Source organism: Ursus americanus, chromosome 29, assembly GCF_024610735.1.
Source record: "Ursus americanus isolate L20-20 chromosome 29, mUrsAme1.1.p, whole genome shotgun sequence".
Classification (NCBI taxonomy): Eukaryota; Metazoa; Chordata; class Mammalia; order Carnivora; family Ursidae; genus Ursus; species Ursus americanus.
In genome coordinates, this window is record NC_142155.1 from 24,995,287 (window position 1) to 25,009,479 (window position 14,193).

A 14,193-nucleotide genomic window follows, 5' to 3' on the forward strand; every position below is an offset into this window, starting at 1 on the left:
TATTAAAACAAGTGATGTTAAACACATGGTGGTGGACACTACTTTCAAAGAATCTTTCCTGATATTCCGAGGGTACCTAGGAAGCCAGGAGAGGAAGTCTTGGAGTAAGGGAAGGATGAGGGAAGGGTGCAGAGACAATATTGAAAGGGTAAAGGTTAAATTATCCTACTCCGTGGTGTGCTCAGATACCTGTCTTCTGTATTCCTAAATCCTCGGGTTGTGGGCTTGAATTAGGCACTCATTGACCCATAGCTACTCTTTCAAATTCAGGTCCGATTACAATCCTGAAACTCTCCAGTCACATGCCCATATCTATTGTTACCAGCTCGCAAGATCATTAAAGCAAATAACACCTTTATGCGCATTTTGAAAAACAGAACCGGCAGAAAAATACTCATGTGAACAAAAAATTCACCAATTATCCCATCAGCTCCTAAAAGCATCACAGCATTCACATCTCTCTATGTCTATCATCATATGTGTCTGAAATTAACCTGGATATATAATTTTATACCTGACATTTTAAAAAATTTAAAATTATATGAATATATTTTCCCATATGATTAAAAAGTCTTTGTGATTATTTTTAATGGGCGCCTAAAATTTCTTTGTGGATATACCATCATTTGTTTAACATTTCCATATTATTGGGTAATTAGACTATTTCTAGTATTCTGCTATAATAACAGGATGTACATCTCTGAATAGAAATTTTTCTCTCTGCTTTAGATTATTATCTTAGGACTCTAAAAGTGAAATTGATAGGGCATGAACATTTTTGGAAATCATGTTACATATTGTCAAGTTACTTTCTGAAGATCCGGGTTCCAATTTCTATTACTACTAGCAAGGAGTGTACATATTATTTAATTTATTGAATGAAATGAATGAATTGAATTGAATCCTTACTAGCACTGTTATCATAAGCAATCCACACTAAAAGAAAAAAAGCAGACATTAATAACTATACATATCTTGCTAACAGATACAGAAAGAAATGCATTTAGCTGTTATGATTTACATTTCCTTGAAGACTGGTATAATTGGAAAATTTTTCTCATATTTATTAGCCCTGATTTTTGCTCTTCTGTGCATTATCAGCTGCTTTTCTGGGTCCAGAAATTTATGAAAGAAATTGTTTCTATGCTGACACTTGGTGCTGTTTGGAGGCAGGCTAACATTTGTAATTTGTACTTGGGAGACTGGCTCAGGCCCCAAAGAAAATCTTCCGCTACTGGCTGTGAATAAAGTCTCTAAAATGGGCTCGGCTGCAAATGGAAAACTTAGGGATCTCCAAAGTCTATTGGAATCTCTAATGTTAGCAAACCCTTGGCATATAGTGCTTACTATTTGCCAAGGATGTTCTAATAGACCCACTAGTGTCCTATATTTACCCACTAACTCCTTCCAACCACTCTCGTGGGTAGATAGTATTATTAAGATCACCCCTATTTTTCAGGTGAGAGAAGTAAAGAATAGAGGGGCTGAACAATGTGATTAGGAATCACACCACTGGTTGGCTGCATGATTGGGCGTCGAACCCAGCAGTTTGCACCCAGAGTCTTATTTCTTCACCACTAAGCTGCATTGGCTTGCCAAACATGTCAGAAATATCACCTAGACAAGGTAGGTGATCCTGTTCTAAGCCTTCTTTATATCTGGTGTTTCTTCTTCCTACTTTGTACTAAATTAAATAATTATCTGTGCAGTGCTTTCTTAAATGTCTCTTCTGCCAGAATTTAAGCTCCCTGAGGGCAGGTATTTTTTCAGTCTTATTAACATTCTATCCCTAGCACCTATCATGTGCCTGTGGATAGCATATAGGCTCAAAATATTTGCTAGGTGAATGAATGAATGGTCTCAAGTGTCATTTTTTCAGTGGTCTTTGGCTGGGGGTTGGGTTAATATCTGTGCATGGTCAGATAATGAGGGTGTGTTGGGGGAGAGCTGTGTGAGCACCCAAGGGGATGGGTGTGCATACCTTGTCCCCCCAGTGGGTGAAGGTCTTGTGCTCGTCTTCCCACTTTCTGTCCATGCTCTGCCAAGGGCATCTCCAAAATGTTATCTTGCTGAGTTTGTGATTGTGGACTGGTTTTTCTCTGACCTGGAGCAGGATGGATTCTGATAACTTGGTTTAATTATGAAAGATCACAATGTCAATGGATCTTAGTAAGCATCTAGCCCACCTGGAGTGAGGAAGCACGTATGAGGAGATTAAAGAATTTGGTGGTGGGAATAGGAATAGGAATAGGAATAGGAATTTCTTGGTACTATTTCTACATTCCTTATGGGAAAGTCACCTCCACTGTTGGACCCAGGAAACTATACAAGAATTTCAGAGTTACAGCTTCTGGAATTTTCAGAGGAACCAGAAGTGTAGCCCCTCATATTTGGGCTTTTCCTCTCTATGTATCTGATCACTGTGTTTGGAAACCTGCTCATCATCCTTGCTGTCAGCTGACTCCCACCTCCACACACCCATGTACTTCTTCCTCTCCAACCTGTCCTTTGTAGACATCTGTTTCACCTCCACCACCGTCCCCAAGATGCTGTGGAACATCCAGACTCAGAGCAGAGTGATCACTTATGAAGGCTCCCTCAGCCAGATGTATTTTTTCATGCTCTTTGCAGGATTAGTCAACTTCCTCCTCACTGTGATGGCTTACGACCGCTTTGTGGCCATCTGTCACCCCCCGAAATACATGGTGATCATGAACCCCCGGCTCTGGGGACTGCTGGTTCTGGTGTCCTGGATCCTGAGTGTCTTGCATTCCTTGTTACAAACATCAATGGTGTTGCAGCTGTCCTTCTGTACAGTCTTGGAAATCCCCCACTTTTTCTGTGAACTCGATCAGTTGATACAACTTGCATGGTCTGACACCTTTCTCAATAACATGGCGATATATTTTGCAGTGATGTTGCTGGTTGTTGGTCCTTTTGATGGGATTCTTTACTCTTACTCTAAGATAGTTTTCCCCATACGTGGAATGTCATCAGCTCAGGGCAAGTATAAAGCATTTTCCACCTGTGTGTCTCATCGCTCGGTTATCTCCTTATTTTATTGTATGAGCCTGGGAGTGTACCTTAGCTCTGCTGCTACCCAGAGCTCCCACTCAAGTGCAGTAGCCTTGGTGATGTACACTGTGGCCATGGCCATGCCAAACCCCTTCATATACAGCCTAAGGAACAAAGACATAGGGGAGGCTCTGATGAGATTCTCTGGGAGGGCAGGTCTAAAAGGGCCAATCGTCCTGGGGATGAAAAACTGCACAGGATTGCAAAGCCCATAGCCTGAGCCAAGTGTTGACATTTTTTGGTCATGCCTCTTCTTTTTTTTTCTGGGAATTTCTATTTCTTTTAAATTTTGCCTTCTCTGTATAATTAATATAACTTACTTTATTAAGCTTTGTGATATCTCTGATAGCCAAGAGATTTCCCTTTGTCATTTTCCTACTCTCAGTGGTATTCCTAACCTTGGATGTGAAATATTTGGAAATTCTCACTTATTCAAAGGACTACATGGATCTGTTAAAAATAATTTATTCTTAAGTAAAATACATCATAGTGAGTATTTTTTTTAAAAAAGAGAATTTGGTGGGGCACCTGGGTGGCTCAGTCAGTTAAGTGTCTGACTTCAGCTCTGGTCATGATCTCAGGGTCTTGGGATGGAGGTCCACGTTGGGCTCTGCGCTTATGGGAGAGTCTGCTTCTCCCTCTCCCTCTGCCCCTACCCCCTGCTTATACGTTCTCTCTGTCAAATAAATAAAATCTTAAAAAAAAAAAAGAATTTGGTGAAAGCTAAGTCTAGTTTATGAGCTGCCTGCTATCTGACTCCCTAGTCAGTGCTCTTTTTACTGCAACACATGGATTTAGCCAGTTGGGCTAAGAAATTGTAAGCTGATTTTTTGACCTGTTCTAATTCAAGCTCAAAGAACTCACACATTCAAAGCACAAGGATGTAGCACCTGGAGTGTGAGAAGCCAAATCCTCCATCTCAGACCCTTCCCTGATGATGGGATGGTGACTCTGAATGGAACCTCCAGGTCCTTTAGACCAGCCCTGTTCAGTAGAGAGAATGTGTGAGCTGCATGTGTAATTTAAAAATGTTTTTAAAGTGAAAAGAAATAGATAACATGAATTTTAAATATATCTTATTAAATCCAGTACACCTAAAACATTATCATTTCAACCTGCAATACTATAAAAATTAATTAACAAGAAATTAGAAAAGACAATATTTGCCAATACACACGCTACAGTACAATATCTTATGTGATACAGCAGTGAAAGGGAAATGCAGTTCTACCAAAACAATAAATTGTTTTTAACAGAGAAATATTTTACATTGCTTCAATTTTTAAATATAAATTTTAATTAAAATGAAGTAAAACATAAAATTCAGCCCCTGGGTCCCATTAGCGCTGTTTAAGTGCTCAGGAGCCACACATATCTAGTGGCTACCGTACTAGAGAGCATAGCTTTCGAGAGCTTCTTGAGAGAGGTCTTTGTGGTGACAGATGGCTCTTGCCATTTCCTTTGGGGCTGGTCTGATCTGTAGATGTCCCAGGGGTTCTGGGCAAACCCTGGTTCATTCTCAGATCTGAGGATTTCAGAGAGATAACACTGATTCTTGGGTCCTCTTGGATGGGGTTGGAGATCTGTATTTTAGTTGTGTTGGTCTTTTGGGGGTCTCTCCAAACTTATAGTAGAGAATACTCCATTCTAGCTTGTTCTTCCCAGACAATAGAGCCTAGTAATTCCTTGAAAGTCAAGTTTCTGGAACCAAATCCTGGCTATGCTACTTACTGGATATATGCCCTTGGGCATGTGACCTAATTGGTCTTCTGCGTCAGTCGTCAGTCTATTCATCTGTAAAATGGGGGATTGCAATAGTTCTTCATGGGGGGTTATTATGAAGAGCAAATACATTTTACATGTAAAGTACTTAGGAGTGTGCTTGGCACACACTAAGCTCTTGGGAAGTGTTAGCTCTCATTATTATTAAGCATAAGCTAAATGCAATATCTGAAATCCGGGGCTTAGCAGGCCCTGTTCCTTTTGTTGCAGACACTCCACCTGGATAAAGCTTTCCATCTTTTAGTTCCCAGTGGAGATTTTTACTTCTCCAAGGGAAGCCTCCCCTTGCTTCTCTGATTGGGCTTAACTGCCCTCCACTGGCTCCCATAGCACCCTATTCTCTCCTTTTTATAACACCCAGTATGTATTTATTTGCCTGTCTATATCTAACCTGTGAAGGTATATCTCTATTTTGTTCTCTACTGTATCCTCAGAGCCTGGCATATAATATTTAGGTGATGATAAAAATAAGACAAGTGGTAGCTAACATTTATTGACTGTTCACTAACTTAAGTTCACATAACCCTCAGTTAGAAGTTTTTGAGAAAGGTGCTATCATTTCCATTTCATAAATCAGGAAATGAAGGCTTAGGTAGGTGAAATAGATTTTATAAAGACAGCCAGAGAGCAAATGGCAAAGCCAGAATTTGAGCCCAACTTGTCTGACTCTTGTCTGACTCTGAGCTCACACTCTCAATGGTTCTCCACGAGTGGTGGCCTCCAGTGGAACCTCGGACCCGTTAGGCTCAAATTCGTCATGTCTGGCCCAAGGACTCGGGAGGCTAATTTGTATACCAGATTTCTGGAGCAATCCTCCATGCCCCTTCTGTCTTACTCTCTTGAGGTCTGCAGGTAGCCACTGGCAGCATGACTGAGGCTCAGAGGACTGAGCGAGATTGGTTCTTTGGGTTTAATCAGACTCCTATAACCCTCTGTTCTAAAGAAACCCTACCTTCAATGCTTCAATTAAAAGTCAAATGGGGCTGGAATCTGTGCTTTTTTTTTTCTTCTTCTGATGCTTGGAATCTTATTTTGTGAACAACTGCTCGTATTGGCTTGGACATAGCTTATTCACTGTGAAAATCTGGTTCAATGTAAATTCTATAGTTTCTAAATATTTATGAGCATTATTCCCTCAAAATGCTGAGTAGTAACTATATGTATATAATTAGATTCTGTTCTGTTTAAACCTTTGTTGTCAACATACATTTTAGAGTAGAAATTCTAGAGAAGGAAGGAAATTCGACACCTCTTTGACAACGCTTTACAAACGTATGTGTATAATGAGGCATGAAGGGATGTTCTTATGGACATTCATCAACTCGTTGGCTGAACTGTCTTTCCTGTTATCAACTGCTGTCATCTGGTGGCAAATTTGAGGAATAGCAGAAACCTTCAGTAACCATAGTAATTTTCTCTTTTTGTTCAGCAAAGTGGATTGAGTATTTTCGTTGTGTTTGCCTGTAGCATATGATCAAATTAAGTGTTTCTTGACAAAGCTAGCACTTACCACAGATTAACATCTTCAGTCATTTTTCTTCAGGTTAGAATGACCAATATTTAATGAAAGTGTATTAGACACCAAGATCTGTTTCAAGTGCTTTACACGGTTCATCTCATTTAATATTTCTGAGACTTCTATGAGGTGGATATCATTATTCATTTTATCACATTGTGGCATCTGCAGGTTGACTAATTCATCCAGATCACCCTGCTGATAAGTGACAGAGCCAGAATGGTAATCCAAGAGACCCAATTTCTGCGTGCATGCTCTTAATCACTGCTTTACAGTAGACACGTAAGCAAAGATGGCCAGGGAGGGAGAAGAAACTGGAAATAGAAGATTTGGGTGTGAATTTTATTTTTTTTTATTTTTTTATTTTTTTGTAAGATTTTATTTATTTATTCAACAGAGATAGAGACAGCCAGCGAGAGAGGGAACACAGGCAGGGGGAGTGGGAGAGGAAGAAGCAGGCTCACAGCGGAGGAGCCTGATGTGGGGCTCGATCCCAGAACACCGGGATCACGCCCTGAGCCGAAGGCAGACACTTAGCCACTGTGCCACCCAGGCGCCCCATGGGTGTGAATTTTAGCTCCACCGTTACCTTATTAAAAATAATTCCATGGTCCAAAAAAGACTTACCTCAGGAGGCATCTGAGGCATATTCCCCTTTGCTACGTCCCATTCTCTTTTCTGTAAAATCTTGGAAGTGGTCAGGATCATTGGTTTCCAAGCTGGTATTTGTGATGCACTGGTGGTTCCACATGTGATGAGACCAGTGAGAGAGGGACGGGAAGGAAGGGGGTGCTTGGCTGGTGGGACTGGGATCCTCATTCCTACCACTGCTACCTCCTTCACTTCTATTACATGGTAGTTTCCTAATTAAAGTTTTGGTTCTACAAATGATGTAATACCTAAGAGAAAATTTAGAAACAATATGACCAAACTCTTCTGGGAACCCTGAGAAATACCTGGTGGAGAGAACATGCCTGGACAGTTGTGGGTGGGGAGAGTCACTGAGCCAAAGTTCCACTGATCTTCATTTTTTTTCTTTTTTTTTGTTTTGTTTTTTACAATGCAACTCAATGTTTATTTCTGATTCCTTTTTTGATTTTTAACGTTGAAGATGGCAAATCTAGCACCACTAATAAGAACCTAGATCCAAGAGTCTTTATTTTAAAAGTTAATTTGAAGGATAAAGAAGACATAATTATAGTTAATAGTTCATTATGTAAGAAATATTTTTAGGGTCATAAACATTTTTTAAATGAAATAACTACTTTGTAACCTCTGACTCTGAACCCCCAATTCTATTAAATGCTTTGCCACTGATCTTCTGAAGACAGAAACTCCATTCCTATGTGGATGCTTCCAGACTAGCATTCTGAAATATTGTTGCTTCTATGGAATGTTAATAATCTATATTTATAATATGCTCAAAATATTATAGGGGTGCCTGGGTGGCACAGCGGTTAAGCGTCTGCCTTCAGCTCAGGGCGTGATCCTGGCGTTATGGGATCGAGCCCCGCACTGGGCTTCTCTGCTAGGAGCCTGCTTCTTCCTCTCCTACTCCCCCTGATTGTGTTCCCTCTCTCTCTGGCTGTCTCTCTCTCTGTCAAATAAATAAATAAAATCTTTAAAAAATATATTATAAAGATCCTTGTCTATGGAAGGACATAAAAGGAAGATTTTTATATTGGGAATAAGATGTAGATTTAAAGGAAAAACTTTTAATTGAAGACCTTTTTGTAGTGTGTGTGGGGGGCGTCAAGGTTTAATTCAATAGAAGGAGGAAAGAAACAAAGCAATCTTATGTGCTGCTTGTGTTAGTGTTTCTGACAATTTTTTGCCTACCAAAAATGCATGAGTAATTATAAACATATTTATACCATTAATTATTATAGACACATTTGTATCTTATTCTATGTAGTATTTCCTCAATGATGCTACACTTTGGTTGCTTTAAGATACAGTCTTTGAAAGTTTTGGTCCTAAGAGTAGATTTTATGTCAAAACTTGAAATCTGTGTGCATTCCTAGCATAGTACCTAGCACATAGTAGGTGTCCAGCACTGTTGAAGGAATATTGCTGTCCTTGCATGAAGGAACGTGCTAGATTGAAGCTACAGAATTTAATTCTTTGGCTTTTGGGTCTACTGAATATTCATTGGCTTATAGAATTGATGTTTTTGCCCATTTCCTGCTTTCCCCAATTTTGTAGATACAGAACTGATGCCAGGAAGATGGCATTGTTCCAACGTATTATGGGAAGTTGGATAAAGAGAATCAGAACCTAGGTTTTCCTAATGGCTTTATGCCAACTTTCCAAAAATCAATTTCTTGAAAGCCATTCATCAATTGATCAGTGTACCACATTTACTTGTTTTTATATATTCGGTATTGTGTGACCTACTTTCATAACTTTGTTTTAAGGGATGTTAAATTTGCTCTTGCCCCAGCTCCTGCTGCTGCATTTGGATGCCATGGGGTAGAGGGAGGTGGAAGATGAATGGGGATGAGGGGGAGCAGGGTTGGGGGTGGTAGTGGTGGCGGGCTCATTCACTGACAAAAGACTGTAAGGAATCTTTATTTTCAGGAGTATATTAATGTTTCTTCATGAATATATTCTCTCCTCCCCTTCTTTGGAACTAATAGGATCATAGGATTGTCAAGTTATTAAACATTATCATTATCATTGAAGGGCCCAAAGCCTCTCTCTCTTTCTCTCCCTCTTTCATTTTATTCCCACTTCCTCTTCTCATCTTCCCCCATGCCAACCTAGGCAAGCATTAAAATGAGCTTCATTTGTATCTTTTTGCTTTTATGTGTTCGGCGGCATGGGTGTTATTTTGTGCATATGTATTTTTCACTTACCCAAATGATACTATGTTATAGATCTCATTCTCTTTCTTATGGGCTCACTCAGGATTCCATGATAAAAGCCATTCAAATTATCACCAGCACACCTTGACCGGTGTTTCTGACCCTGTGCGGCAGCGTCTCCACATTTCACCCAGCTCCTCTCTCAGTGATGGGTACCAGGCTGCAGCCAACTCCCCTCTGCCTCTACCCAAGTACCACTGTAATAATAATCCCCTTGATGTGTGTTTTTACAGACCTGGGTGGGAATTTCTTTAGGCTCTATACCTAGGAGTGGAAACTCTGAATCATCAGGTATGTTCGTATCGGTTTTACTGAGACTTGCCAGAACTCTCCTCAGCCTTTACTTCTTCCAGAGCACAAGGGGTCCTCTATGCAGATCCAAATGTTTTGCAAATCTACTTATGTATCAAGTCATCTCACGGTTGTTTCCATTAGCACTTCTGTGATTACTACAACTTTTTAGACTTGTTAACTTTTTAATTTCTTCGTTTTATTGCTGCATGGTGGGATTTCTTGTATACTATAAATATTCATTGTTTCGACTTACAATGCTTATTTTATAGTTTGCAAAGGACTTCTGTGAATCTGTTGCCTGTTCGTTAATGTTTCCATGGGGTTCCTTACTGAACAGAAATCAGTAATTTTGATATAATTTAATTCATTCCCCCCTTTTATTTTCACTTTGTGTTTTGAGACTTTGTTTAAGAAGTGCTTTCTTATACCTAGGTATCAGACAGTTACTGTGTATTTTCTTCTATTGTCTTTAGAGTTTTACTTTAAGCATGAGTTTTTCATCTACGTGGAGTCTACCTACCAATTTTATTTCTTTCTGTAAAAGGAGGCTGTTTTCTCTACATCATCTTCTAAATAATCCACCTTTTTCTGTTCAACATATGGGGCTATTTTGATGCTATTAAGTTTCCGTACGTAGATGGGTGTGCCTCTGAGCTCTCTGTTTCACTGGCTTATCTCTCCGTTTCCATCAAAACTACACTGAACTAACTTATAGTTTTGGCTTTTTTTTTTTTAAAGATTTTATTTATTTATTTGAGAGAGAGAGAGAGAGAACAAGCAGTGGGAAGAGCAGCAGAGGGACAAGCAGACTACCCACTGAGCAGGGAAGCCAATGTAGGGCTTGATCCCAGGACCCCGAGATCAAGATCTGAGCCGAAGGCAGATCCTTAACTGACTGAACTATGCAGACACCACTAGTTGTGGCTTTCTGATAAGTTTTTTCCCCCCTCCTTCAGTTTCATTGATATATCATTGACAGATAACATTGTATAAATTTAAGGTGCAGAATACAATGACTTGATACATGTGTATATTGTGAAATAGTAGCACAACAAGGTTAACACTTTCATCACATAGTTAACTTTTTTTGTGTGTGTGGTGAGAACATTTAAGATTTATCCTATTAGCAACTTTCAAGTATATGATATAGTATTATTAACTACAGTCATCATGTTGTACATTAGTTCCCCAGAACTTACTCATCTTATAAGTGAAAATCTGTATCCTTAGACCAATGTCACCCTATGCACCCCACCCGCACTCCCAGGCAGCCACCAATCTACTCTCTGTTTCAATGAGTTTGGTTTAGTAGGCTTTACTGTCTAGCAGGGCAAGATACCTACCTCTTTTTTAAGTTGACTTAACTCGCTATTAATAATTATTCTTTCATTAATTTTTGACTAAATGCAATTGGTTCTAAAAAAAATTAGTAATGTACCCCAGTGTTTATAGCAGCGATGTCCACAATAGCCAAACTATGGAAAGAGCCAAGATGTCCATCAACAGATAATGGATAGAGAAGATGTGGTATATATATGTACAATGGAATAATACTCAGACATCAGAAAATGAAATCTTACCACATGCAATGATATGGATGGAACTAGAAGGTATTATGCTAAGTAAAATAGGTCAATCAGAGAAATACAATTATCATATGATTTCACTCATATGTGGAATTTAAGAAACAAAACATAATCATGAGGGAAGCGAGGGAAAAATAAAATAGGATGAAATCAGAGAGAGAGAGAGACAAACCATGAGAGACTCTTGACTATAAGAAACAAACTGAGGGTTGCCGGAGGAGAGGTGGGTGGGGGGATGGGGTAACTGGGTGATGGGCATTAAGGAGGGCACACGATGGAATGAGCACTGGGTATTATATGTAACTGATGAATCACTAAATTCTATCTCTGAAACTAAAAAAAATATTTTTTTCTGACTTGAAAAAAAAGTAATCCAAGTATAACTTTGTTTGGGATTACATTAAATGTGTACATAAATGTGTAGGTTAATGGGGGAGAAGTGCTCTCTATATATCACCCATCTGGCCCAAGAGCAAAGAATATATCTCTACTTATTGAAATCATTCTCTATGTTTTTTATTGAGCTTAAATTTTTCAGAAATAAAACCTTTCAGTTAAGATAGCGGATAGTTTTATTGTAACACCAAATGGTATCTTCTTTCTTTTTTTTATTACAATAATTTTTTTTATTATATTGTTAGTCACCATACAGTACATCCCTAGTTTTTGATGTAAAGTTCCATGATTCATTACTTGCGTATTACACCCAGTGCACCATGCAATATATGCCCTCCTTAATACCCATCACCAGCCTATCCCATTCCCCCTCCTCCCCCTGAGGCCCTCAGTTTGTTTCCCAGAGTCCATAGTCTCTCATGGTTCATTCCCCCTTCTGTTTACCCCCTCTTTCTTCTTCCTTTTCTTCTTCTACCGATCTTCCTACTTCTTATGTTCCATAAATGAGTGAAACCATATGATAATTGTCTTTCTCTGCTTGACTTATTTCGCTTAGCATTATCTCCTCTAGTCACATACATGTTGCAGCAAATGTTGAGAAATCGTTCTTTTTGATGGCTGAGTAATATTCCATTGTATATATAGACCACATCTTCTTAATCCAGTCATCTGTTGAAGGGCATCTCGGCTCCTTCCACGATTTAGCTATTGTGGACAATGCTCAGAAATCATTTGCGTTTCTACACACGAACAATGAGACTGAAGAAAGAGAAATTAGGGAATCCATTCCATTTACAATAGCACCAAAAATCATACATTATCTCGGAATTAACTTAACCAGAGACGTAAAGGATCTATATTCTAGAAACTACAAATCACTCTTGAAAGACATTGAAGAAGACACAAAAAGATGGAAAAATATTCCATGCTCATGGATCAGAAGAATTAACATAGTTAAAATGTCCATGCTACCCAGAGCAATCTACACTTTCAGTGCCATCCCGATCAAAATACCAATGACATTTTTCAAAGAACTGGAACAAACAGCACTTAAATTTGTATGGAACCAGAAAAGGCCCCGAATCGCCAAGGAATTGTTGAAAAGGAAAAACAAAGCTGGGGGCATCACGTTGCCAGATTTCAAGCTATACCACAAAGCTGTGATCACCAAGACAGCATGGTACTGGTATCTTATTTCTTTTTTTTTTTTTTTTTAAAGATTTTATTTATTTATTCGACAGAGATAGAGACAGCCAGCGAGAGAGGGAACACAAGCAGGGGGAGTGGGAGAGGAAGAAGCAGGTTCACAGCGGAGGAGCCTGATGTGGGGCTCGATCCCATAACGCCGGGATCACGCCCTGAGCCAAAGGCAGACGCTTAACCGCTGTGCCACCTAGGCGCCCCTGGTATCTTATTTCTAAAACATATTTTGCAGTTCTGGCTGATGTTGAAAAATGCAGGGTTTTTTTTCTTCTTCTTTTTAAATCTTATATCCTGCTTCCCCGCTGAACGCTCTTTTTTTCTTTTCTAATAGTTGGCCTGTTGATTCTGTTAGTATTTATGGGGGTGGGTGGGGTGGGCAATCATATCATCAGCAAATACAGCTTTATCTCTTCCCTTCCAATTCTTAAACCTTTCCTTCATCCTTCTATGTCCTCTGGGACCTCCAATGCCATGTTGGACAGTAGTGGTATGGGGGAGTTTCTTTACCTTGTTCCTTTTCTTAAAAGAAACGCACCAAAGTTTCTCTGCTGTTGTTTTTAGGTATATAACTTTTACCAAGTTGAAATATAACTTAGTTTATTAAGAGTTGTTTTAAAGTTATAAATAGTGATGAAATCTACCAAATGCCTTTTCTGCACCTATTGGGATAATCAGATAATTTTCCTCTTTTATGTTATTCTGTAGTAAATTATATTGACAGATTTTTAAAAAAATGTTGGACTGTGCTTCTATTCTTTTGGGGGGAAAATGCACCTGTTCATAACATATTATTGTTTTATTACTCTTTAGATTTGCTTATCTAATATTTTACCTAGTATTATCGCTATTATGACTATTATCCATATTCATAAATGAAAATAATGGAATTTTATTTGTATTGCTCATAGATAGCTTTAGAGTCAAGATTACAGTAGTTTCCTAAAATGAACTGGCTAACATTTGTTCTTTTTCTATTTTCTGGGCAACTTTAAAGTGAATATTAATTCTGTTTTTGTATTGTTCACCTGCAGAGGTTCTATGCTTTTTGGTGATCTTAGACCTCTATTTACAATTACCTAATACTTCTTTGTTTCGTGACTATATTTATCACGGATATGTTTATAAGAAAAAGCGTATTTGTAGAAAGAATATACTCCTTGGAGATTTTTTTTTAAAGATTTTATTTATTTATTTGACAGAGAGAGAGAGACAGCCAGCGAGAGAGGGAACACAAGCAGGGGAGTGGGAGAGGAAGAAGCAGGCTTCCCGCTGAGTGGGGAGCCTGATGCAGGGCTCGATCCCAGGTCCCTGGGATCATGCCCTGAGCCGAAGGCAGACACCTAATAACTGAGCCACCCAGGGACCCCATCCTTGGAGATTTTTGTAATCATTTGGCATGTTGGATATTGGTGAATTGGTCTGTTTCTTTTCTTGGCCATCTATGGAGATTCACCCTTTTTTGTACATTGAAAAC

The 14,193-nt window shown here is 39.0% G+C and overlaps 1 protein-coding gene across 1 annotated transcript in view; it reads right to left on the bottom strand.

Moving 5' to 3' along the window:
• IL17A (interleukin 17A) overlaps positions 1–7,192 on the bottom strand; it is a 28,121-nt gene extending 20,929 nt beyond the window's left edge. The window contains exons 1-3 of the mRNA XM_087856900.1: positions 7,001–7,192; positions 6,126–6,220; positions 3,084–3,179 (exon numbers count right to left, since the gene is read on the bottom strand). Of these exons, the coding sequence (XP_087713026.1) occupies positions 3,084–3,179; positions 6,126–6,220; positions 7,001–7,192 (383 nt within the window). The remainder of the gene's footprint in view (positions 1–3,083; positions 3,180–6,125; positions 6,221–7,000) is intronic.
• Positions 7,193–14,193: the final 7,001 nt, after the last annotated feature.